Source organism: Medicago sativa, chromosome 2 (genome assembly GCF_051527215.1).
Source record: "Medicago sativa cultivar Bolivia chromosome 2, Bolivia_mono, whole genome shotgun sequence".
NCBI classification, from domain to species: domain Eukaryota; kingdom Viridiplantae; phylum Streptophyta; class Magnoliopsida; order Fabales; family Fabaceae; genus Medicago; species Medicago sativa.
In genome coordinates, this window is record NC_140750.1 from 10,672,925 (window position 1) to 10,697,368 (window position 24,444).

The window sequence follows — 24,444 nt, forward strand, 5'->3', positions numbered from 1 at the left end:
TCTATAAAAGGAAACAAGGGAACAATAATGTAGAAAGTCAAAGTAGTAATGTAGAGAATCAAAATAGTAATGCAATAGATCAAAACAGTAATATAGAGAATCAAAATCTCATAACTGATTTAGTGGGTTAAGCGCATGATTAGTGGACAGGTGGCTGAGGAGAGAGATTGTGGATCTGAGGGATATATAGAGAAGGAATGTTCAGTATGAGAGGATAGGAATTTAGTACGTAGTCTCACTACACTGGGAGATTCTAGGTGTCTCGAATTACCTAGGCTATCTTTATTTCTCTGCACTTGCAATTTTCATTGTTCATCCATTGTAATCAGCAGTTAGATCCCATTTGAACTCTAACTGGATCATTCAGAAATAAGATCATCCGTTTTCATTGTAATTTTACCGTTGCATTAACTAATTCAGTTCTAATACTAAATTGAATCCTATCAGAGTGAAAGGCAAGGAAATACAGGCTGATTAGCATTCTGATGTTGAACATCTCCACTTAAACCATGATTGTTAATTCCTATATAAAATCATTGTTATGCCCCACGAAAGTTTCTCATACCGATTAAGATAGCAATACTACAAATTAATTACGATAGTCGATATGTGATAGAGATGCTACAAAGCACCCCATCCCACCCCCTCGATCAGAATCTTTTAAGTATAACCGGGTCCAAAAGTCAGAACACATGAAGCTAACAGTGATTTCTGATACAAATGAGTTATATATGCACGGCTGGATTTTTCATAAATCCTAACCATATCAATATTAAAACTAGAGTTATGAATTGAATTTTAAATTATATCATAACAGTCCGCACAAAACCAGGTTGGTTTATCGAAATTTATACATGAAAGCGGATCTCCAAAGGCATACTTTGAAATCAGTTCAAAAAACCAGTTTTGAGCTCCAAAAATTAGTCTTAATATTCTTGTTCACTCTTATTGTTCTTTAATATTCATCATCAAGAATTGTATGCATTTAAATGTGTGCAAAGAGAGAATCAAACACACACATTATTTACATGAAATAAACAAATATAACATAAAATCAACTTGAATAAGAATTGAGGTATTTATTAACACAACACGGCTTTTGGGTCTACTATAGCAATGTTACAATTAGAAAAATATTGATCTACACAAGTCATCAACTTGAATAAGAATTGAGGTATTTATTAACACAACACGGCTTTTGGGTCTACTATAGCAATGTTACAATTAGAAAACACTGACTCATAATAACAACATTTCCAAGTATCAATATCATTTAGCTCAGCTCATCACTAAGATTAGTATGAACAACAACTCCTCTAGGTCATGCCTGATCAAAAGGATGTGAATACTTGTTAGAAACTTTCTTCGTCAACAAAAGCAAATAATCCAAACATCTGCTTCCAATTATGAAAAAAATTTAGACACTTCTCGAAGAAAGTTTCTAGGTAGCTTTTTCATCAAAAGTCATGTCAAGAACCTGCATAATATGCGTACAAGGTTACTCAAGCATGTACAGAAGGACAAACAGCTGTGAGAACGTATAGAAGGACAGACACGCGCCAACACAAAATTCCCTTACCGGTGCCAAAAGTGGCATATCTCTCGTTAGCAAGGTAGTACGTCAGACCGGTGAGAAGCTCTTATGACAGTTGTTAAGTTTAACAAACATATAATATCTGTCATCCCAATAGATGATTCTGACAAGAAATAAATTTTGTTAGTGTCGACGTCTCCTTTAAAACCTCTGGCTATCATAGCCTGCAGTATTTATGTCAAAATATTAGAAGATAAACTATGAACTGTTCATGATGATTATAAATGCCAGCAGCAAATTAGCTCCAAAATGTCAGTTTGTGATGTGACATGTAGGCTAATATAATGGAAGTAAATTTTTCTCGAACTCGGCACTGTTGATGAAATCACCATACAGTCCAAGCTATGCAACCAGCACAAACAAATTTGTAACCATTTTTACATTTCACTAGTTTGTGATGTAACATGTATAGGCTAATATAATGGAAGTAAATTTTTCTCAAACTCGGCACTGCTGATGAAATCACCTTACAGTCCAAGCTATGCAACCAGCACAAACAAATTTGTAACCATTTTTACATTTCACTAGTTTTAAAATGAGTTCAGAATATGATAAAAAGTTTATGCACATCAAGCGAAAATAACAAATCAGAAAGGGGAAAAAGTAAAACACAGTACATATAAAATGAACCTGCGAAATTTGCTCTGCATGGCTGAAAATAGTTTTGAAGATGTTAATTATCTTTTTAATTGACCTTATCGTCGCAAACAGACATGTTAGGATAAGCATTATCTTGTATAAATTTCTAATGACTACACAATTTATACAAATCAAATATATAGCTTAAAGAATCGAAATGAGATTTATGCACAAACATTATTGAGATGATACCCATCATCTATCTAGTTGTTTGGAGCACAAATAAGTGATTAGAAAACACTATTTTTTTTATGATGCCCGGACAAGAGGAAGAGGTGGCAATATTTACTCACTATCAAATGTCACCGTAACAATCAGCTGTTTCCAATTTACCCCACAAGGTACAGTTCCCAAAGCAACGTTTCGGACATACAACAAAATAATCCAGATATTAAATGAGTACAGTAAAAGAAAATTAACAAATTAAGCCTAATAGCTTCAGTTGAATTGGGTTGTAACTATTGTATGAAGTTGCTGATCGAATGTCCAATTTCACTTCCTTTTACAGTGTTTTACAAAATTGATTATAATATATTCTACTACTAAAATCTAGTTATGCATTATACTTAGGGTAATTTCTAGGCTAACCTTCTCAGCATAGTATGTAATATTGTTAATATCAATTCTTCTCTGAAGTTTTTGTTGCTTATTTCTTTTGCTAAAAGTACTTAGATGATTAGTAGAACCTAAATTAGCATTAATCATCAGAAAAACTATGTCCCAAATTATGAAATCAAGTGATAAGAAACACAACCAAAACATGCAAAATAATATAACGAATCAGAGGATAAACCAAATAATTGTTGCTACCGAAGTTAATCAAGTAAACCGTTGTTTCTTAAACTCCTAGACTCTGCCTCGGTACCTTTTTGACATTCTTGAAATAAGTCAATTGAGTTGTAGATCTATCATTTGGAAATATCAAAAGATCGCATCATCAAACTCTCTCAAACACATATGTCATATATAATCATTCAATAATTCTTTACCCTATGTGTCAGCTCAAGGATAAGAGTTTAACTTTGTAAAATTAAGGGTCATAGTTCAAATACCACAGTTATAAAATGATTATTAGTGTCTCTAAATTAATAATAATTTTTTTATTCCCCAATAGCTCCCTCTTCAACAAAATATAACTTACATTTACGAGCAGAGCTCTATCCAATCAACAAACTGCATGCAAGATTACAAGTGCACCTGTATGTCCAAAGAAAAGATATAACAAGTGCAACAAGCCTAAACAAACTCTATATCAGTTTAAACCTCAACAAACTCAAGTTACCTAGAGATTAAAGGGATAAAGCTAATCGAATTAATAAAGAACAATCTTTTCAAGCAAATTAACTAGCACTAATTCAGATAGTCGAAACAATTCCCAAAAGCCATAGACCTAACTCTTATTTTCTATGATTACATAAGATATAATTGAAACCATATTAATTTTATTAAAATTACAGTTTGAGCTATTGAACCTGGCACTTCCTCAGACAGGGATTCAAATTTGAGATGAAAGTGCCACTAACAATGAAATGCAGCCTAAACATAGAAAACCATTATGAAATAATTGAAAATAATAGAAAACAATTAGTGGTGTGTGTGCGTGTGTGTGTGTGTGTGTGTGAGAGAGAGAGAGAGAGAGAGAGAGAGAGAGAGAGTGCCCATTATCATTGCGATGCTGCGAATGAATCAAACTTAAAACACCACTTTCTCATGCTGCGAATTTTCTCGAACAATATTTAACAATCCATGAAGTAACCAATAAACATAAAATTTATAACAGAAGATAGAAATATAGAGTACATAACACAAATGGAAATCTACAAAAAAGCTGCAGTTAAGGCGTGTTCTTCATAAACCTCAACATAACATCTACATTACTACATTCATAAACTTCATGCACGTATGGCATAACATAACATCTACATTACTACATTCATAAACTTCATGCACGTATGGCATAACATAACATCTACATTACTACATACATCCTATTATTAAGAACAAGGTGATATTAAACTCTCTTGAAAGACTTCTGGAATCATCCAATCACCGTATTGTTGTATTCTAAGAGTCTTGAAAGTACCATTTCTAGAATTGTAAACAACCAACTTCCGAAAATAATCTAGCAGCACTCGATCATTGTCATAAACATAAAGTGCCATGGTATAATTACCACAACCAACATCTCCCTTGTAAGGAACATGGAACAATTTAGTCCAAGAATCTTGATTTCCATACTCCTTCATAAGCCAAACATCTGAAAAAGTCTTACTATTAAAAACTATGGACAAGCAATCCTGCAGCACACAAAAGGTTGACGTAACCACAGGCAGCAATAATCGTCGATAAGACTCCGTCTCAAAATCAAGAGAAACAATGACCTGTTTAGAATCTTTCACTAAACAATTAATAGTTCCACTAACGAATTTTCCTGGTTCCCATTTAGGAACACCAGGAAAATCAGCCCGGATCCTTTTCCAAAAATTGGTACCCATAGCATGCACATGAGTTTGGACTTTGTAAACACCAGTATTATACTCTGTGCAAGCAAAGGCAATCACCTTGTACGTATCAGTGGAATGATCATAGCCAAAGCCATAGTTTGTGGTAGTTGACATCCACCCCTCTCCATCTGGGATTATTTTCAGAGAGGGCGAGTTAGTAAAATTTTGAAAGGAAGGGTTCCACAGAAGAAGTGGAGCTTGTCCAAGTCCAAGTTGGAAACAAAGGATGCCGTGGCAAGAGCCGATTAATCCATTGACTCTTTGATTTTTTCGATTAAGCTTGTGCATGGTGGTGGGGGTAACTTTTTTTGTGAAGACGGGAGGGAGAGTGAAAACATTGAAGATGTAGTCATGTTTGGCTAATTTTGAGAGGAGGAGATGGTGGCGCGTGGCTGACAAGTGAAAGTGCTTTTTGGCAAAGTTTGAATCTGAGATAAGCTCTTTCCAGGATTTGCAGACGGATTTGAATTGCGTGAGGGACTTGACCGGAAGCCTATAGAGAATTTCTAACACGAGTTCAAACGGAAGAGTGGGAAGTGGCGGATCTCCGGTGGAGGAATTCAAGCGCTGCATCTTAGACGGTTCATCGTTGAGAAGTTCTCCAGCCTCCTGCAATGCAGGCACATAAATGAATGAAATCGAAGTAAAATAAAAAAGCGGAAAAAACCCTAAACCCTAAAAATTGAATCACAGACCTGGTGGAGTTGTTCTTCTTTGTCACCACCGCTGCCTTGCATCTTCTATTGATTTGAAGAATCAATGAATTAGCGGTGTGACTGACCTTGATACGATAGATTAGAGATGAATAAAATCAAAAACGAACCAAACACGACAAGCGCTCTCATATTTCTTATCGACCCAACTCAACTCCTCATTTTTGCTTTCTGCTCCACACCTTCTTACTCCAACTTTTTACAACTTTCTCTCTCATTTTTTATTTTCTCTCTTCCTTATTCTCTCTATATTGTTTTAGACCAATGAAAAGAGAGAAAATGGAAGTTATCAACAAAGTTGTCACAAATAATTGTACATATATCATTACTCTTTTACTTTTACCCCCATTTCCCTTTTCCACAAATTATAATCCTTTGCCGACACACATTTTCGGTTTATACTTTAGACACACCTTCGAATATATCCCTATTGTTTTTTACATTGCTTGTTTTTAATATCAAATTGTTTCTATGCAAATATTTACTTGGTCCAATGATTGTATAGAAAACAAAATTGAGTCTTTTTTAACTAAATAAATTTTTTTTTTTTTGAGAGATTTAACTAAATAAAATTGAATAATGATTGATATTTAGTTTGTGCAATGTATTGAAAAAAACCTATAGATTCTTAAAATATACTACTCCCGTCTTAAATGTAAACAAAAAAAAAGTCAACAAAGTTAATGTATCTAATTGAAAATTTGAACCGATACATTTGCTTGACATTTTTTCTTACTTATATTTGAGACTGAAAGAAATACAACCTAATAATTGGAATCACACCCAATAAAAACTGCAAAAAAATAAATTATTTATATTAGAAGTGGTTGAATAAATATAAAAAAAAATCCTAATTCCTACACGTATTATTATATCATTTGCTTTTGCAACCTACTTTTGTCTACATTGTTTTTTACTACTCCCTCCGTTTCAAAACGAGTGTCGCTTTACCTAAAAAAAATTGTTTCAAAATGAATGTCGCTTTACATTTCCAATACAACTTTAATTTTTTTCTTCCAACTTTACCCTCAATAAATACTCCAACTTTTCTCTCACACAATTTCCAATGCAACTTTATGTTTGTCTTTTTCTTATAAAGTAAAGGACAGTTTAGTAAAAATGTTATATCTAATGATTATTTCATTCTATTTCTTAATCTATGTACCAACAGCTAAAACGACACTCATTTTGAAACGGATGGAGTATTAACAAAAGGGAAATGTTAACCAATGCTCCCAGGGCACTGGTTAAGGGAGCAAATATAATAATTTTTGCATTGAAAGTTGTGTAATCAATGCATAAAAAACTTAAAAAGTATTTTTTTTTTATTTGCAATTTCTTCTTTTGACATCCTCAACCACGTATGGTATATTCCATCAATATTCATATCAAATCTCAACAAGGACAAATTATCATCTCATGTAATTCAAGATGTGTCATTGATGCAAGCAAGTAAGAAAAATACTAACCAAAACAATGACACAATACAAGTAGTAGGTACTTTGACCTCTTAACCATTTGGTCGACTTCACCCTTTCATTATAAGATAGTTATATTAAGGACATAACTTGCCACTTGCTTATACACCCTCCGGTCACTATTATAAGCAAAAATCTACATTTTAGATTCATTCATTTAATGTTGCACATGGTCTTTATTATAGACCACATACATCATTAAATGAATGAACCTAAAATGTAGTTTTTTTGCTTATATTAGTGACCGGAGGGTGTATGTTGTAAGAAGTACACAGAATATCAGTTTTAATTTATTAAAATTTTGCTGGATAAGACGTTGAAAAAAAAAGTAATATTTGTCATCTTAGACCATCTATCATATTAACAAACTGGTTTGAATTCCTTTTGTTTGAAGATGAACAGGGGAGGGACTGAAATCAAATTAAAGTATGGACATAATTTGAGTTCTCCGAGACTTAGCTATTGATATCAAATCCATATTGCATTTTGATCTAGTGTTTGCAAAAAACAAGACTTTCTAAAGCAGGTCAAACATTAAGTATCAAGACTTTATGAAGAAACAAGTTACCGCCTCCCCCAATCCTCCTGGAAAAAGAAAAAAACCCATTCCCTGACTACTAAGACAATATTATCAGATTTCAGTATTGAAAATTTCACTGGATGAGAAGCTATTTGTCATATTTACTGCTTGCCACAGAGCATGCTTAATAACTAAAGAGATAGCATGCATTACACACCTAGAGAGTGACATTAGAAGAGTATACTCATCAAGTTAATACTAAACCACATGCAAAACACACTTTGTAACAAAGAACCCATCCAATGCACTTGATTCTTAATATTGGTCATGGGCAGAGGAAGAACAAGAGCTTAGTGGAAAAAAAAATACAAATAAAGGCAGAACGCACATTTCAAAACAAAATGCTAAAGCGGGTAAACATATTAATGAATATTTCAGCCTACACAAACACCAGGTTAACCTTCTTCCTGACTCCTCCGTGCATCCACTTCCAAAAAATGAGAATCAACTTAAGTCAATCTTTGATCAGTTATTAGGCTATATACATGTTGGCCTTAAAAATATAGCCAAGTACAGGATAGAGTACACGTACAAACTGAATAATTGGGTTAGAAGTGTCAAACCCTCAAATACACACACAAATAACAAACTCAAATGCAAAGGACAAATAAAAAAACCACTAAAGAAAAGCAGGGACTAAAAATCTGAAGGGAAATTGAACAGAAAAATCCCTCTAAAAATCTGAAATTGTTCAAGTGAGAGAAAGCTTCCACCAAAGAAAGGTCTCAAAAGGATTGATTGAGATAACTTTTATTACCAATAAATAAATAGCCCCTGGATTAAATTCTGTAAGCATAAAGCTAAACATGTATCCAATCTTAAGGAAATAGCATCCAAATGTGATCTAACATAAAGGCTCATGTCTCAAGCAAATAAGCTTATAACAAAATGTGTTTTCAAGCAGTGACCCCAACTCAGCACATAAAACTTTTGAAATCCTATCGATATCAAAAAATTAATAAAAGTTTAGTCTTCACAGCTAAGAAACATTAATAACTATTGTATTTAACAAGAAAAAATAAACTAAAATTTTAGAGGGACAACAAAAATCACATTAATTTAAACATCAAACTGTTTGAGAAGTAAGAAGTATGGGCGAGGGGGACAAATAAAGAGACCAAGGACAGCACAAAATACAATGAAAAATCAGACAGCAAGGACCAAAGAAACATGTTTGTTTTTGAACAATCTATAAATTGTTTACACTTTGACATTTCAGCAAAATCATTCTAAAAACATTTATGGGGACAAGATCACTTTCCAATCAAGAGACAAGATTCAAGTGCACTTAAATATTGAGACAAAAGGTATAACAAGCACAACCAGCCTAAACAAACTCTATATATGTTTAACCTTAACTAACCCAATTTGAACAGAGATTTAGGAATTGGGCTAACATAACTGAAAAAGAATCATCTTTTCAAGCAAATCAACTACTGCTCATTCAAGGAATCAACACAATTTGCAGAATCCATAAACCTAGTGCCTATTTTCTATGATATCTAAGATAAATGTGAATAAATATTCATTTGAATAAAATTAGTGCTGGCTGTTGAAACTAGCACTTACTCAGATAAGTTTCAAATTCGAATGAAAGCAGCATAAAACAATGAAATCCAGCTTAAACATAGAAAACGATAAAATAATTGATTAATAACAGAAGAAAAAAAAATTAGTGTGAGAGAAAGAGAGGAAACATATTACTGTTAGGATGGTGGAGGAACAATGTAGAATAGTCTAGAATCACAATTCTTTGCATTTGGCAGAAATAGACACTCTAACTGTAGACCAAGAAACTTCATGTTGCTTCAGACATCCCAGCATCACACGGTTTTGCAGCATACATCATAAAATTTGTGTAGCAGCCGTTAAACATTTTAACATACATACAAGTGACGGCCAAAGGGCGTAGAACCTAATTCCTCCGATCTTAGAAAACCAAACCACTAAACACAAAGTGAAGTGCACAATTAAAGAACCAAGAAAAAAACCCTAACTATTTACTAAATTAGAGTATTAAACCTAGTACACCAATTTCTCATTAAACCTATTCCATTTATAATAATGAAAAATAATCCAATAAGTAACCAACAAACAAAAGACACATAACAGAAAATGATAATTAACATAAAAGCTTCAATTAACTAAAAAGTCATATCAACCATAAGGTACATAACATAAATGAAATTAACTTAAAAGTTGCAATTATGATGGGTTGCTCATAACATCGATATTACTACATAGATTCTACTATTAACTACTCAGAACAAGGTGATATTAAACTCTCTTGGAAGACTTCTGGCATCATACACCACCGTATTTTTGTATTCTGAGAGTCTTGAAAGTAGCATCTCTAGAATTGTAAACAACCAACTTCCGCCTACGCTCTAACAGCACACGATCATCGTCATAAACATAAAGTGCCCTGGTATAATTACCCCAACCAACATCTCCCTTGTAAGAAAAATGGAACAATTTAGTCCAAGAATCTTGGTTTCCATACTCCTTCATAAGCCAAACATCTGAAAAAGTCTTACTATTAGAAACTATGGACAAGCAATCCCTCAGCACGCAAAAGGTTGAAATAACCACAGGCAGCAACAGTCGTCGATAAGACTCTGTCTTTAAATCAAATGAAACAATGACCCGTTTAGAATCTTTCACTAAACAATTAATAGTTCCACTAACGAATTTTCCTGGTTCCCAGATAGGAGGAACACCAGGGAAATCAGCCTGAATCCTTTTCCAAAAATTGGTACCCAAAGTATGCACATGAGTTTGGACTTTGTAAACACCAGTATTATATTCTGTGCAAGCAAAGGCAACCACCTTGTACGTATCAGTGGAATGATCATAGCCAAAGCCATAGTTCATGTAAGGTGACATCCTCCCCTCACGATCTGGGATTATTTGTGGAGAGGGCAATTTAATAAATTTCTGAGTGGAAGGATTCCACAAAAGAGGAGCTTGACCGACATCGAAACAAAGGATGCCGTGGCAAGAGCCAATGAATATATTGATTCTTGGATCTTTTCTATCAAGCTTGTGCGTGGCGGTGGGGGTAACTTTTTTTGTGAAGACGGGAGGGAGAGTGAAAGCATTGAAGTTTGAATCTGAGAGAGGAGATGGTGGCGCGTGGCTGACAAGTGAAAGTGTTTCTTTGCAAAGTTTGAATCTGAGATAAGCTCTTTCCAGGATTTGCAGACAGATTTGAATTGCGTGAGTGACTTGACCGGAAGCCTATAGAGAATATCTAACACGAGTTCGAATGGAAGAGTGGGAAGTGGCGGATCTTCGGTGGAGGAGATCAAACGCCGCATCTTAGATGGTTCATCATTGACAAGTTCTCTAACCTCCTGCAATGCAGGCACATAAATGAATGAAATCGAAGTAAGAAAAAAAAAGAGAGAAAGGACGAGAAACCCTTAAAACTGAATCACATACCTGGTGGAGTTCACTTTTGTTCAATTCTTCTTCTTCATCACCGCCGCTGCCTTGCATCTTTGGTTGATTTGAAAAATCAATGAATTAACGGTAACCTGGATACGATAGATTAGATTTAGAGATGAATGAAATTAAAAAAGAACCAAACACGACACGCGATCTCATATTTCTTACCCACCCAACTCAACTCCTCATATTTGCTTTCTGCACGACACCTTTTACATTTACACCCATTTCCCTTTCCTTTGTCAACACACATTTTCGGTTTATACTTTAGACACACCTTAGAATATACTCCTTCCGTCCCTATATCTAAACACCCATTTGATTTTATTTTTGTCCTAAATGTAAACCTTTTTTCAAATTACTAGATGCATTTATTATTTTTTTTCCTAAACATACCCTTAATTAATACTACTATCTTGTCTTGGAATATGAAAAGTCAAATTTAATACATATACAAACAAAGGACAATTTCGTAATATTGATACACAAAACAGACACATTAATTACACTGACAATTTTTCTTAAAAAATGTGAAAAAGGCAATGGGTGGCTACTTTAAGGGACGGAGGGAGTATATATATCCCTATTGTTTTTTACATTGCTTGTTTTTAATATCAAAAATTGTTTCCTTCAAAAAAAATATCAAAAATTGTTTTCCACAAATTGTTTTTTACGCAAAGATTTAATTGGTCCAATGGTTGTATAGAAAACAAAATTGAGTCTTTTTTAACTAAACAAAATTGAATCTTGATTGATATTTGGTTTGAGCAATGTATTTAAATAACCTATATTGAGTCTTACAATATACTACTCAAGTCTTAAATATAAACAAAAAAAATCAACAAAATTAATATATCTGGTTGAAAATTTGAACCAATAAATCTGCTTGACTTTTTTTTCATACATTCGAGACCAAAAAATATAACCTAAAAATTGGAATCACACCCAATTAAAAACTGCGAAACATAAATTATTTAAAATTAGAAGTGGTTGAATAAACATAAAAAAATTCTTAATTACAACTCGTATTATTTTATCATTTGCTTTTGTAGCTACCTACTTTTGTCTACGTTGTTTTTTGCTATTAACAATAAGATTTCAACCACGTATGGTATATTCCATCCATATTCATCTCAAATCTCAACAAAGACAAATTCTCATCTCGTGTAATTCAAGATGTGTCATTGATGTATCATGTAAGTAAGAAAAAAAATATACTAACCAAAATAACGACACAATACAAGAAGTAGGTCGAACATTAATTTGAGTTCTCCGAGAATTAGCTATTGATACCAAATCCATATTGCATTTTGATCTAGTGTTTGCAAAAAACAAGAATTTCTAATTCAGGTCAAACATTAAGTAATAAGACTTTATGAAGAAACAAATTACTGCCTCCCCCAATCCTCCTGAAAAAAATGTAGAAAAAAACCACTCCTTGACTACTAAGATAGTATTATTAGATTTCACCTTCAGTATTGAAAATTGAGTAGTGATATTTGAACAACCATTTGAGACAACTTTTGATGACAACTTATTTTCTCTCTCTTTTCATTGGTTAAAAACAATGGAGAGAGAAAAAGAAAGAGAGAGAATAAAAGGATAATGTGAGTATGAGAGAGAAAGTTGTCACAAAGTGGTTGTACAAATGTCATTTCTCTTGAAAATTTCACCGGATGAGAAGCATTTGTCATACACCCTCCGTCCCTTAATGTAACCTCCTTTTGCTTTTTTCACATTTCTTAAGAAAAGCTAACAGTGTAATTATTATGTCTGTTTTGTGTGTTAATATTACCATATTGTCCTTTGTTTGTATATGTATTAAATTTGACTTTTTAAATTTCAAAACAAGTTAGTAGTATTAATTAGGGGTATGTTTATGAAAAAAATAAATAAATGCATCTAGTAATTTGAAAAGGGGTTTAGATTTAGGGACAAAAATAAAGTCAAATGGATGGTTAGATATAGGGACGGAGGGAGTATTTACTGCTTGCCATAGAACATGCTTAATAACTAATGAGGTAGCATGCATTACACACCTAGAAAATGACATTAGAAGAGTATACTCATCAAGTTAATACCACCCCACATGCAAAACACACTTTGTAGAGTACAAACAAGCTCATCCAATGCACTTGATTCTTAATATTAGTCATGGGCAGAGGAAGAACAAGAGACACACTTTGTAGAGTACAAACAAGCTCATCCAATGCACTTGATTCTTAATATTAGTCATGGGCAGAGGAAGAACAAGAGCTTAGTAGTGGGAAAAAAATACAAATAAAAGCAGAACACACATTTCAAAATAAAATGCTAAAGTGGTAATCATATAATATATTCCACCAAGAATATGAGTATAATATTAATAAGGCTTAGTCTTTGCACTTTCACCCAATTTTGGCTTTGGTCCCTGCACTTCATAAAACTTTTGGTTTTAAACATTCTGTTAAGCATGTTAAAAAAACAAAAAAAAAACCAAAACTAACGGTGTGCCACGTGGACCAATCATGTCACGCCACGTGGCACACTAAAAGACAAAAAAAATCACCTTTTTATTTTATTCATTAATCGCTGCACTTTCAACATTTTTTTATATTAGTCCCTGAACTTTTTATTTATTTTTTGAAAAAAACTTTCAATGAAATTATTATGTTTTATTATTGTTTTGTTCATTATTTTTATTGAGAATAATCATAAAAAAAAAAATAAAATCAAAAAAAAATTTAAAAAAAAAACTCATTCCATTTTTATAAAAAGATATTTTTGATTTTATTTTTTTTCATTTTCAATTCATGTTGCTGCTGCTAATTTCTCTACTGCCGTACCTTTTCTTTTCATTTAAAGTGTCCATCGTTAACAGGTTTGGTCTCTTCTATTTATTTATCAATATGAATTCATCAAAAATAGGTTTATACTAAAATCTGTTTCTCTAAAATGATTTTTTTGATTTGTTTTTTTATGATTATTTTCAATAAAAATAATGAACAAAACAATAATAAAACATAATAATTTCATTGAATGTTTTTAAAAATAAAATAAAATTCAGGGACCAATACCAAAGTGCAGGGACTAATATCAAAATATGCTGAAAGTGCAGGGACTGATAATATTTTGAAGTTAAAAAATAATAAATAAAATAAAAAGTTGATTTTTTTTTGTCTTTTAGTGTACCACGTGGCGTGCCATGATTGGTCCACGTGGCCCACCGTTAGTTTTTTTTTTTTAACTGATACTTAACAGAAGGACTAAACCCAAAAGTTTTATAAAGTGCAGGGACCAACGCCAAACAAAAAAAAAATGCAAGGACCAAAGCCAAAATTGGGTGAAAGTGCAACTAAACACACATTTAAGCCTATTAATAAATATTTCAGCCTTCACAAACACCAGGGTAACCTTCTTCCTGACCCCTCCGTGCATCCACTTCTAAAAAATAGACTCAAAACATCACTTCTCAAAAATGAGACTCAACTTAAGTCAATCTGTGATCGGTTATAAGGCTATATACATGTTGGCCTTGAAAATATAGCCACTATGCAAGATAGTGTACACATACAATTGAATAATTGGGTTAGAAGTGTCAAACCCTCAAATTCTAATACACATACAAATAACAAACTCAAATGCAAAGGACAATTAAAAAAGCCCCTAAAGAAGGAGCAGGGACTAATTATCTGAGGGGAAATTGAACAGAAAAATCCCTCTAAAGTCTGAAATTGTTAATGTGAGAGAAAGCTTCCACCAAAGAAAAGGTCTCAAAAAGATTGATTGAGATAAATTTTATTACCAATAAATAAATAACCCTTGGATGGAATTCTGTAAGCATTAAGCCAATTACCCAAACATGTATAGCCAATCTTAAGGAAATAGCATCCAAATGTGATCACATAAAGGCTCAATACTCAAGCAAGTAAGCTTATAATAATCCGTGTTTTCAAGCAGTGTTCCCAACTCAGCACATAAAACTTTGAAATCCTATCGATATCAAAAACTAAATAAAAGTTTAGTCTTCACAGCTAAGAAACATGTACAACTATTGTATTTAACAAGAAAAAATAAACAAAAATTTAAGAGGAACAACAAAAATCATATTAATTTAAACATCAAACTGTTTGAGAAGTAAGATGTATGGGCGAGGGGGACAAATAAAGAGACCAAGGACAGCAGAAAATACAATGAAAAATCAGACAGCAAGAACCAAAGAAACATGTTTGTTTTTGAACAATCTATAAATTGTTTACACTTTGACATTTCAGCAAAATCATACTAAAAACATTTATGAGGACAAGAGCACTTTCCAATCAAGAGACAACATTCAAGTGCACTTAAATATTAAGAAAAAGGGTATAACAAGTGCAACCAGCCTAAACAAACTCTATATGTTTAACCTTAACTAACTCAAGTTGAACAGAGATCTAGGAATTGGGCTAACTGAGCTGAAAAAGAATCATCTTTTCAAGCAAATCAATTACTGCTCATTCAAGGAGTCAACACAATTTGCAGAATCCATAAACCTAGTGCCTATTTTCTATGGTATCTAGATAAATGTGAATAAATATTCATTTGAATAAAATTAGTGCTGGCTATTGAAACTAGCACTTCCTCAGATAAGGTTCAAATTCGAATGAAATCGACATAAAACAATGAAATCCAGCTTAAACATAGAAAACAACGATAAAATAATTGACTAACAAAAGAAAAAAATTTAGGGTGAGAGAAAGAGAGGAAACATATTACTGTTAGGATGGTTGAGGAACAATGTAGAATAGTCTAGAATCACAATTCTTTGCATTTGGCAGAAATAGCCACTCTAACTGTAGACCAAGAAACTTCATGTTGCTTCAGACATCCCAGCATCACACGGTTTTGCAGCATACATCATAAAATTTGTGTAGCAGCCGTTAAACATTTTAACATACATACAAGTGACAGCCAAAGGGTGTAGAACCTAATTCCTCCGATCTTAGAAAACCAAACCACTAAACACAAAGTGAAGTGCACAATTAAAGAACCAAGAAAAAAACCCTAACTATTTACTAAATTAGAGTATTAAACCTAGTACACCAATTTCTCATTAAACCTATTCCATTTATAATTATGAAAAATAATCCAATAAGTAGCCAACAAACAAAAGACACATAACACAAAATGATAATTAACATAAAAGCTTCAATTAACTAAAAAGTCATATCAACCATAAGGTACATAACATACGTGAAAGTAACTTAAAAGTTGCAATTATGATGGGTTGCTCATAACATCGATATTACTACACAGATTCTACTATTAACTACTCAAAACAAGGTGATATTAAACTCTCTTGGAAGACTTCCGGCTTCGTCCAACCACCGTATTTTTGAATTCTAAGAGTCTTGAAAGTACCATCTCTAGAATTGTAAACAACCAACTTCCCAAGATAATCTAGCAGCACTCGATCATCGTCATAAACATAAAGTGCCCTGGTATAATTACTACAACCAACATCTCCCTTGTAAGGAACATGGAACAATTTAGTCCAAGAATCTTGGTTTCCATACTCCTTCATAAGCCAAACATCTGAAAAAGTCTTACTATTAGAAACAATGGACAAGCAATCCATCAGTACACAAAAGGTTGAAATAACCACAGGCAGCAATAGTCGTCGATAAGACTCTGTCTTTAAATCAAATGAAACAATGACCCGTTTAGAATCTTTCACTAAACAATTAATAGTTCCACTAACGAATTTTCCTGGTTCCCAGATATGAGGAACACCAGGGAAATCAGCCTGAATCCTTTTCCAAGAATTGGTACCCAAAGTATGCACATGAGTTTGGACTTTGTAAACACCAGTATCATATCTCATGAAAGCAAAGGCAACCACCTTGTAAGTATCAGTGGAACGATCATAGCCAAAGCCATAGTTTATGTCAGCTGACATCCTCCCGATTTGTGGAGAGGGCAATTTAGTAAACTTCTGAGTGGAAGGATTCCACAAAAGAGGAGCTGGAGCGACATCGAAACAAAGGATGCCGTGGCAAGAGCCAATGAATATATTAATTGTTTGATCTTTTCTCGATTAAGCTTGTGTGTGGCGGTGGGGATAACTTTTTTTGTGAAAACGGGAGGGAGAGTGAAAACATTGAAGATGTATTCATGTTTGGCTAATTTTGAGAGGAGGAGATGGTAGCGCTTAGGTGACAAGTGAAAGTGTTTCTTTGCAAAGTTTGAATCTGAGATAAGCTCGTTCCAGGATTTGCAGACAGATTTGAACTGCGTGAGTGACTTGACCGGAAGCTTATAGAGAATCTCTAACACGAGTTCGAATGGAAGAGAGGGAAGTGGCTGATCTCCGGTAGAGGAGATCAAACGCCGCATCTTAGATTGTTCATCTGAAACACCCCTACTAGAAAATTACATAGAATATCTAGCATGAGTGTTAAACTCGGCATCGGGTACATTAAAATTACAATAATTAAAAACTCTCTGAACAATACATATAACTTCTCACCTGTTAATTCAGAAAAAGTACCACTGACGTGTACTTTATATGGTCTAGCTACTTCTGCTCCTTCCTCAAGTATCATCCTGTCGTATAACAACTCGTATATCTGAAATAAATAAAAGGGATTGGAATGAGACAAGATGTCTCAGTGAGTTCCACCTATCCTAGGCTATAGGCAACCTCGGGGAACCTAGGATCGCCATCTGTTTCTAAACTTAACCCATTTCGGGTTTATAGGATTTCACTACGCATAGCTGAGCGATTAGGGGATAACTAGAATCGCTCTCTCAAATACTACTTTGATTATATAATTCATATAGTCATACTCATAACCTTAATCATAATTTCATAAACATAATCACCATAATCATAATAATCATAAACATATCTCCAATATATCGTATTCTGGTATAGCTTACATTCTGACATACTTATCTACGTATGTTTCCGATCCTTTTCTGATAACAACTAGTTTCGGCTAACTAAGCCGGAATTCCATAACTAAAATTCCACATTTCCTACTTTTGATAAAAAAAATGCCCATGAATTATTGCTTCGTAGCTAATTCATTCTAAACATAATTTTCATGATAATATGCGTATGCTATGTTAATATTCATGTTGGAGGGTCCTTAAAAATTTTCCTTGGTTCCATAATTTTATTTTTTATTCTCTTTCAAATATTATTCGAATAATTCTTGACTTAAAATTTTATACCATTAATTATACATTTCATTTGTTACTATGAGTCGTACCTCATAGGCTACATTATCTCTTCGTTGTAGCAAACGGAGTTTTCATATTCGTTACTATGACCCGTACGTCATAGGCTACATTATCTCTCGTTGTAGCAAACGGATATAGAATTCATTACTATGACCCGTACGTCATAGGCTACATTATCTCTCGTTGTAGCAAACGGATATAGAATTCATTACTATGACCCGTACGTCATAGGCTACATTATCTCTCGTTGTAGCAAACGGATATACTATGACCCGTACGTCATAGGCTACATTATATCTCGTTGTAGCAAACGGTTTACTATGACCCGTACGTCATAGGCTACATTATCTCTCGTTGTAGCAAACGGTATACTATGACCCGTACGTCATAGGCTACATTATCTCTCGTTGTAGCAAACGGTTTTTCCATATATTCTCTTTTTTTTTTTTCTTTTTCTATGAGCATGTTACTCATTTCAATTTTTTCTCCTCATTTCCATTTTTCTGCGATTTTCTATAATTCACTGTGAGCATATTACTCATAGGATGCATTTCAAATTTTTCTTTCAATTCTTTACTATAAGCATATATGCATCAATTTCGTTGTTAATTTCCCTCCAACATTTATACTAACATCACATACTAACATCAATTAATTATGCACAATTAACATTACTATCTAATCACTTATTCTTAAAATCATCACTTATAAATAATATAAACAATCCTCTTACAATTATCACTTATAAATAATATAAGCAATCCTCTATAGGTTATCAAACGTGGGAAAACCTCGATAACCTAAACTAACCGACTTGTGAACATAAATGATCGTTACATCAGAACAATCACTGACAAGTTAGTTATCTCAACACTAATAGGTAAGGTGGAGATATATTAACTCCGATAAACGGTGCCCCGTTTACTCCTTCTTACACGTCACGTCGTAGACGGAGAATCCACCTAGCTAGGATGAATCCTAATTTTCTCACTCAACTTATCAGTTATCTAAATATTTATGAGACTTTTACATACTACGAACAAGAATGTCCAATTTCACATCGAATTCACCTTTAGATCAACCATCATCCTTTCATGTAACTTTCATCATTTAAGATCTCTTAGAAAAAGCATAGAACATGAAAGTATACATTAATTATAAAAAAAACAGAATTTTCTGCTAAATCATCTGTCATTCAAAGCCACAAAAGACATAAAAATTGAAGTTATAAATTTTTGTAAATTTTTCTGTACATGACCAATACACACACGAAGACAATGCATTTGGTCCCATATCCAAATTCAAAGTAATCAATTTCAGAAAAATCTAACACTGAAACTGATCTGCAGAAATCAATTCCAGCACAGCAGTCCATAAAACCTATGATTGAATCATTCATATGAAATCAAACATTTATGATTATTTTACTGTATGCAGCCAGCTTATAATTTCAACTTATGCAATTGGTCCCGTCTAAAAATTCAAAATCAATAAATTATTAAAAATCCTGCACTGAAGCTATTTTCTGCAGTAATTTTTCATTAACATCTGAAACTTGTAACTTAATTTTCTCCATCATAACATAATTGAATCAATCCATTCCAAAGCCTATTTCGTGTTAAATTTTGTCTGCTTTCAAATGATCCAAGTCCCACTGCAAAATGACGTACGTACAGAGAGATATAACATAAACATTCCAGCAACAATAGTGCAGACTTTCAATTTCAGTAACTGAACTTCTAACTCAATTTTCTCAGCCATAGCATAGCGAAATTAAAGTTTTCTAAAGCCCACTTCATGTTAAATTCTGTCTATTTTTCCAATGGTACAATTCTCACTCAAAAACAATTCCTTTACACGTACTTACGACAGTTTTTCCGACAGCAGGTCTATAGGAATTTTAGCCAATTATTCATAAAACTCAACCGTAACCAATCTAACAATAGCATTCAATTTCGACAGCAACACCAATTCAAAATACCACAACAACTGTACATTTTAAGGTTATTAAATTACTATCCCCTTAAGCTATCATCAATATCAAATTCATCTCTATATATTACAATTTCAAACCTAGAAAAGGAACTCACCTTGTAAATTGTGAATGAACTACCATTGATGAACATAAGCTCCAATTCTTTAAAATTCTCTATCAATTCTTCTTGTCCTTGCAGCTCCAAACATACATGTCATACCATTCCTCTATACCCCACTTCAATTTCTTGCCAAGAACCAAGCTTTTGCCTCAAAACCACAAACACATAACAAAACTACCAATTTAACAAATTTCCAAGCCAAGAGAACAAGAGAAAGGATGGGTCACGTGGCATAGAGGGAATAATAAGGGGATTCAAAGCTTGCTGAAGGTTCCTAGTGTGTTGAGGAACAAGAATGATCACTTGCATATTGATTTCTAAAAGGATTAAGGTTGGATATTGGTGGTTTTTTTTTTTTGAGAATGAGGGAGTGAGCCGAGAGGGAGGAAGAGATAGGGGAAAGAGCTTTTCAGCAAAGTGAGAGGAAGTGTGTGGAAGGATAGAGAAAAATGTGGACTTTTCCACTTAAAAAAATCTCAAGACCCAAATTGCCAAAATACCCTCCAAGGGAAAAGACACATTTACCCTCCATTACTTGTTACCATATAATTTCTCAATAACTAATTAACCCTTTAGAAATTATTTCGGTCTTGACATGCTCGACTGATACATCAGTCTATTTATAATTTCGCGGGATATTACAATCTACCCCCCTTAAAGAAATTTCGTCCTCGAAATTTAGCGATTTACTTGCTAATAAGCACAAATAATTTCTCCAACTTTCAACTTTAGATTCCAACATACGTCTGTTACGAACTGATTCTTTCTGACTGACTAATTTAAACTGCACAGGTACCAGCCACCATTGGCGTTGAATACTTCCTTAAGAGAATTCATTATAAACTTCACATCATGCCTTTCCTTCTTCGTACACTTCTTTCCTCCAAGGTCCTATTCAGCTCTCAGACATTTGTTCTAACTGTCATATACTAGTCTGAGTTGATCAGGCTCAGCAGACATGACATTTGGAATAAATATCTGGAACCCAAGAACCACACTACATCTTATTGAATTCTAATGACCCAAGGCACGATCTGAATCGACCTGCTCTGATACCAAATTGAAACACCCCTACTAGAAAATTACATAGAATATCTAGCATGAGTGTTAAACTCGGCATCGGGTACATTAAAATTACAATAATTAAAAACTCTCTGAACAATACATATAACTTCTCACCTGTTAATTCAGAAAAAGTACCACTGACGTGTACTTTATATGGTCTAGCTACTTCTGCTCCTTCCTCAAGTATCATCCTGTCGTATAACAACTCGTATATCTGAAATAAATAAAAGGGATTGGAATGAGACAAGATGTCTCAGTGAGTTCCACCTATCCTAGGCTATAGGCAACCTCGGGGAACCTAGGATCGCCATCTGTTTCTAAACTTAACCCATTTCGGGTTTATAGGATTTCACTACGCATAGCTGAGCGATTAGGGGATAACTAGAATCGCTCTCTCAAATACTACTTTGATTATATAATTCATATAGTCATACTCATAACCTTAATCATAATTTCATAAACATAATCACCATAATCATAATAATCATAAACATATCTCCAATATATCGTATTCTGGTATAGCTTACATTCTGACATACTTATCTACGTATGTTTCCGATCCTTTTCTGATAACAACTAGTTTCGGCTAACTAAGCCGGAATTCCATAACTAAAATTCCACATTTCCTACTTTTGATAAAAAAAATGCCCATGAATTATTGCTTCGTAGCTAATTCATTCTAAACATAATTTTCATGATAATATGCGTATGCTATGTTAATATTCATGTTGGAGGGTCCTTAAAATTTTTCCTTGGTTCCATAATTTTATTTTTTATTCTCTTTCAAATATTATTCGAATAATTCTTGACTTAAAATTTTATACCATTAATTATACATTTCATTTGTTACTATGAGTCGTACCTCATAGGCTACATTATCTCTTCGTTGTAGCAAACGGAGTTTTCATATTCGTTACTATGACCCGTACGTCATAGGCTACATTATCTCTCGTTGTAGCAAACGGATATAGAATTCATTACTATGACCCGTACGTCATAGGCTACATTATCTCTCGTTGTAGCAAACGGATATAGAATTCATTACTATGACCCGTACGTCATAGGCTACATTATCTCTCGTTGTAGCAAACGGATATACTATGACCCGTACGTCATAGGCTACATTATATCTCGTTGTAGCAAACGGTTTACTATGACCCGTACGTCATAGGCTACATTATCTCTCGTTGTAGCAAACGGTATACTATGACCCGTACGTCATAGGCTACATTATCTCTCGTTGTAGCAAACGGTTTTTCCATATATTCTCTTTTTTTTTTTTTCTTTTTCTATGAGCATGTTACTCATTTCAATTTTTTCTCCTCATTTCCATTTTTCTGCGATTTTCTATAATTCACTGTGAGCATATTACTCATAGGATGCATTTCAAATTTTTCTTTCAATTCTTTACTATAAGCATATATGCATCAATTTCGTTGTTAATTTCCCTCCAACATTTATACTAACATCACATACTAACATCAATTAATTATGCACAATTAACATTACTATCTAATCACTTATTCTTAAAATCATCACTTATAAATAATATAAACAATCCTCTTACAATTATCACTTATAAATAATATAAGCAATCCTCTATAGGTTATCAAACGTGGGAAAACCTCGATAACCTAAACTAACCGACTTGTGAACATAAATGATCGTTACATCAGAACAATCACTGACAAGTTAGTTATCTCAACACTAATAGGTAAGGTGGAGATATATTAACTCCGATAAACGGTGCCCCGTTTACTCCTTCTTACACGTCACGTCGTAGACGGAGAATCCACCTAGCTAGGATGAATCCTAATTTTCTCACTCAACTTATCAGTTATCTAAATATTTATGAGACTTTTACATACTACGAACAAGAATGTCCAATTTCACATCGAATTCACCTTTAGATCAACCATCATCCTTTCATGTAACTTTCATCATTTAAGATCTCTTAGAAAAAGCATAGAACATGAAAGTATACATTAATTATAAAAAAAACAGAATTTTCTGCTAAATCATCTGTCATTCAAAGCCACAAAAGACATAAAAATTGAAGTTATAAATTTTTGTAAATTTTTCTGTACATGACCAATACACACACGAAGACAATGCATTTGGTCCCATATCCAAATTCAAAGTAATCAATTTCAGAAAAATCTAACACTGAAACTGATCTGCAGAAATCAATTCCAGCACAGCAGTCCATAAAACCTATGATTGAATCATTCATATGAAATCAAACATTTATGATTATTTTACTGTATGCAGCCAGCTTATAATTTCAACTTATGCAATTGGTCCCGTCTAAAAATTCAAAATCAATAAATTATTAAAAATCCTGCACTGAAGCTATTTTCTGCAGTAATTTTTCATTAACATCTGAAACTTGTAACTTAATTTTCTCCATCATAACATAATTGAATCAATCCATTCCAAAGCCTATTTCGTGTTAAATTTTGTCTGCTTTCAAATGATCCAAGTCCCACTGCAAAATGACGTACGTACAGAGAGATATAACATAAACATTCCAGCAACAATAGTGCAGACTTTCAATTTCAGTAACTGAACTTCTAACTCAATTTTCTCAGCCATAGCATAGCGAAATTAAAGTTTTCTAAAGCCCACTTCATGTTAAATTCTGTCTATTTTTCCAATGGTACAATTCTCACTCAAAAACAATTCCTTTACACGTACTTACGACAGTTTTTCCGACAGCAGGTCTATAGGAATTTTAGCCAATTATTCATAAAACTCAACCGTAACCAATCTAACAATAGCATTCAATTTCGACAGCAACACCAATTCAAAATACCACAACAACTGTACATTTTAAGGTTATTAAATTACTATCCCCTTAAGCTATCATCAATATCAAATTCATCTCTATATATTACAATTTCAAACCTAGAAAAGGAACTCACCTTGTAAATTGTGAATGAACTACCATTGATGAACATAAGCTCCAATTCTTTAAAATTCTCTATCAATTCTTCTTGTCCTTGCAGCTCCAAACATACATGTCATACCATTCCTCTATACCCCACTTCAATTTCTTGCCAAGAACCAAGCTTTTGCCTCAAAACCACAAACACATAACAAAACTACCAATTTAACAA

The 24,444-nt window shown here is 33.3% G+C and overlaps 2 protein-coding genes, 1 long non-coding RNA gene and 1 pseudogene across 5 annotated transcripts; all 4 read right to left on the reverse strand.

Moving 5' to 3' along the window:
- Positions 1-1,158: 1,158 nt before the first annotated feature.
- Positions 1,159-3,342, reverse strand: LOC146944440 (uncharacterized). The gene is made up of 2 exons (XR_015025936.1): positions 1,580-3,342; positions 1,159-1,477 (listed from the first exon to the last, which is right to left on the reverse strand). It is a non-coding gene; the product is annotated as an uncharacterized LOC146944440 (long non-coding RNA).
- Positions 3,343-3,985: 643 nt separating this feature from the next.
- Positions 3,986-5,630, reverse strand: LOC146944441 (F-box/kelch-repeat protein At3g23880-like). The gene is made up of 2 exons (XM_085742825.1): positions 5,433-5,630; positions 3,986-5,346 (listed from the first exon to the last, which is right to left on the reverse strand). Exons 1-2 carry the CDS (start codon positions 5,472-5,474, stop codon positions 4,228-4,230), a joined length of 1,161 nt encoding a protein of 386 aa, XP_085598951.1. The 5' UTR covers positions 5,475-5,630; the 3' UTR covers positions 3,986-4,227.
- Positions 5,631-9,624: 3,994 nt separating this feature from the next.
- On the reverse strand, positions 9,625-20,391 carry LOC146944442 (F-box/kelch-repeat protein At3g23880-like; annotated as a pseudogene). Its single transcript, XR_015025937.1, has 4 exons — positions 20,255-20,391; positions 12,181-15,934; positions 10,953-11,047; positions 9,625-10,864 (listed from the first exon to the last, which is right to left on the reverse strand). The product of XR_015025937.1 is annotated as an F-box/kelch-repeat protein At3g23880-like (transcript).
- Positions 16,095-20,259, reverse strand: LOC146944443 (F-box/kelch-repeat protein At3g23880-like). Of its 2 annotated transcripts, none has more exons than XM_085742827.1 (2): positions 17,446-20,259; positions 16,095-17,337 (listed from the first exon to the last, which is right to left on the reverse strand). In XM_085742827.1, the coding sequence occupies exon 2, from the start codon at positions 16,873-16,875 to the stop codon at positions 16,246-16,248; it is 630 nt and encodes a 209-aa protein (XP_085598953.1). In that variant the 5' UTR covers positions 16,876-17,337; positions 17,446-20,259; the 3' UTR covers positions 16,095-16,245. The 2 variants fall into 2 exon arrangements, with proteins under 2 accessions (XP_085598953.1, XP_085598952.1); XM_085742826.1 differs by having other exon boundaries at positions 16,095-17,340.
- Positions 20,392-24,444: the final 4,053 nt, after the last annotated feature.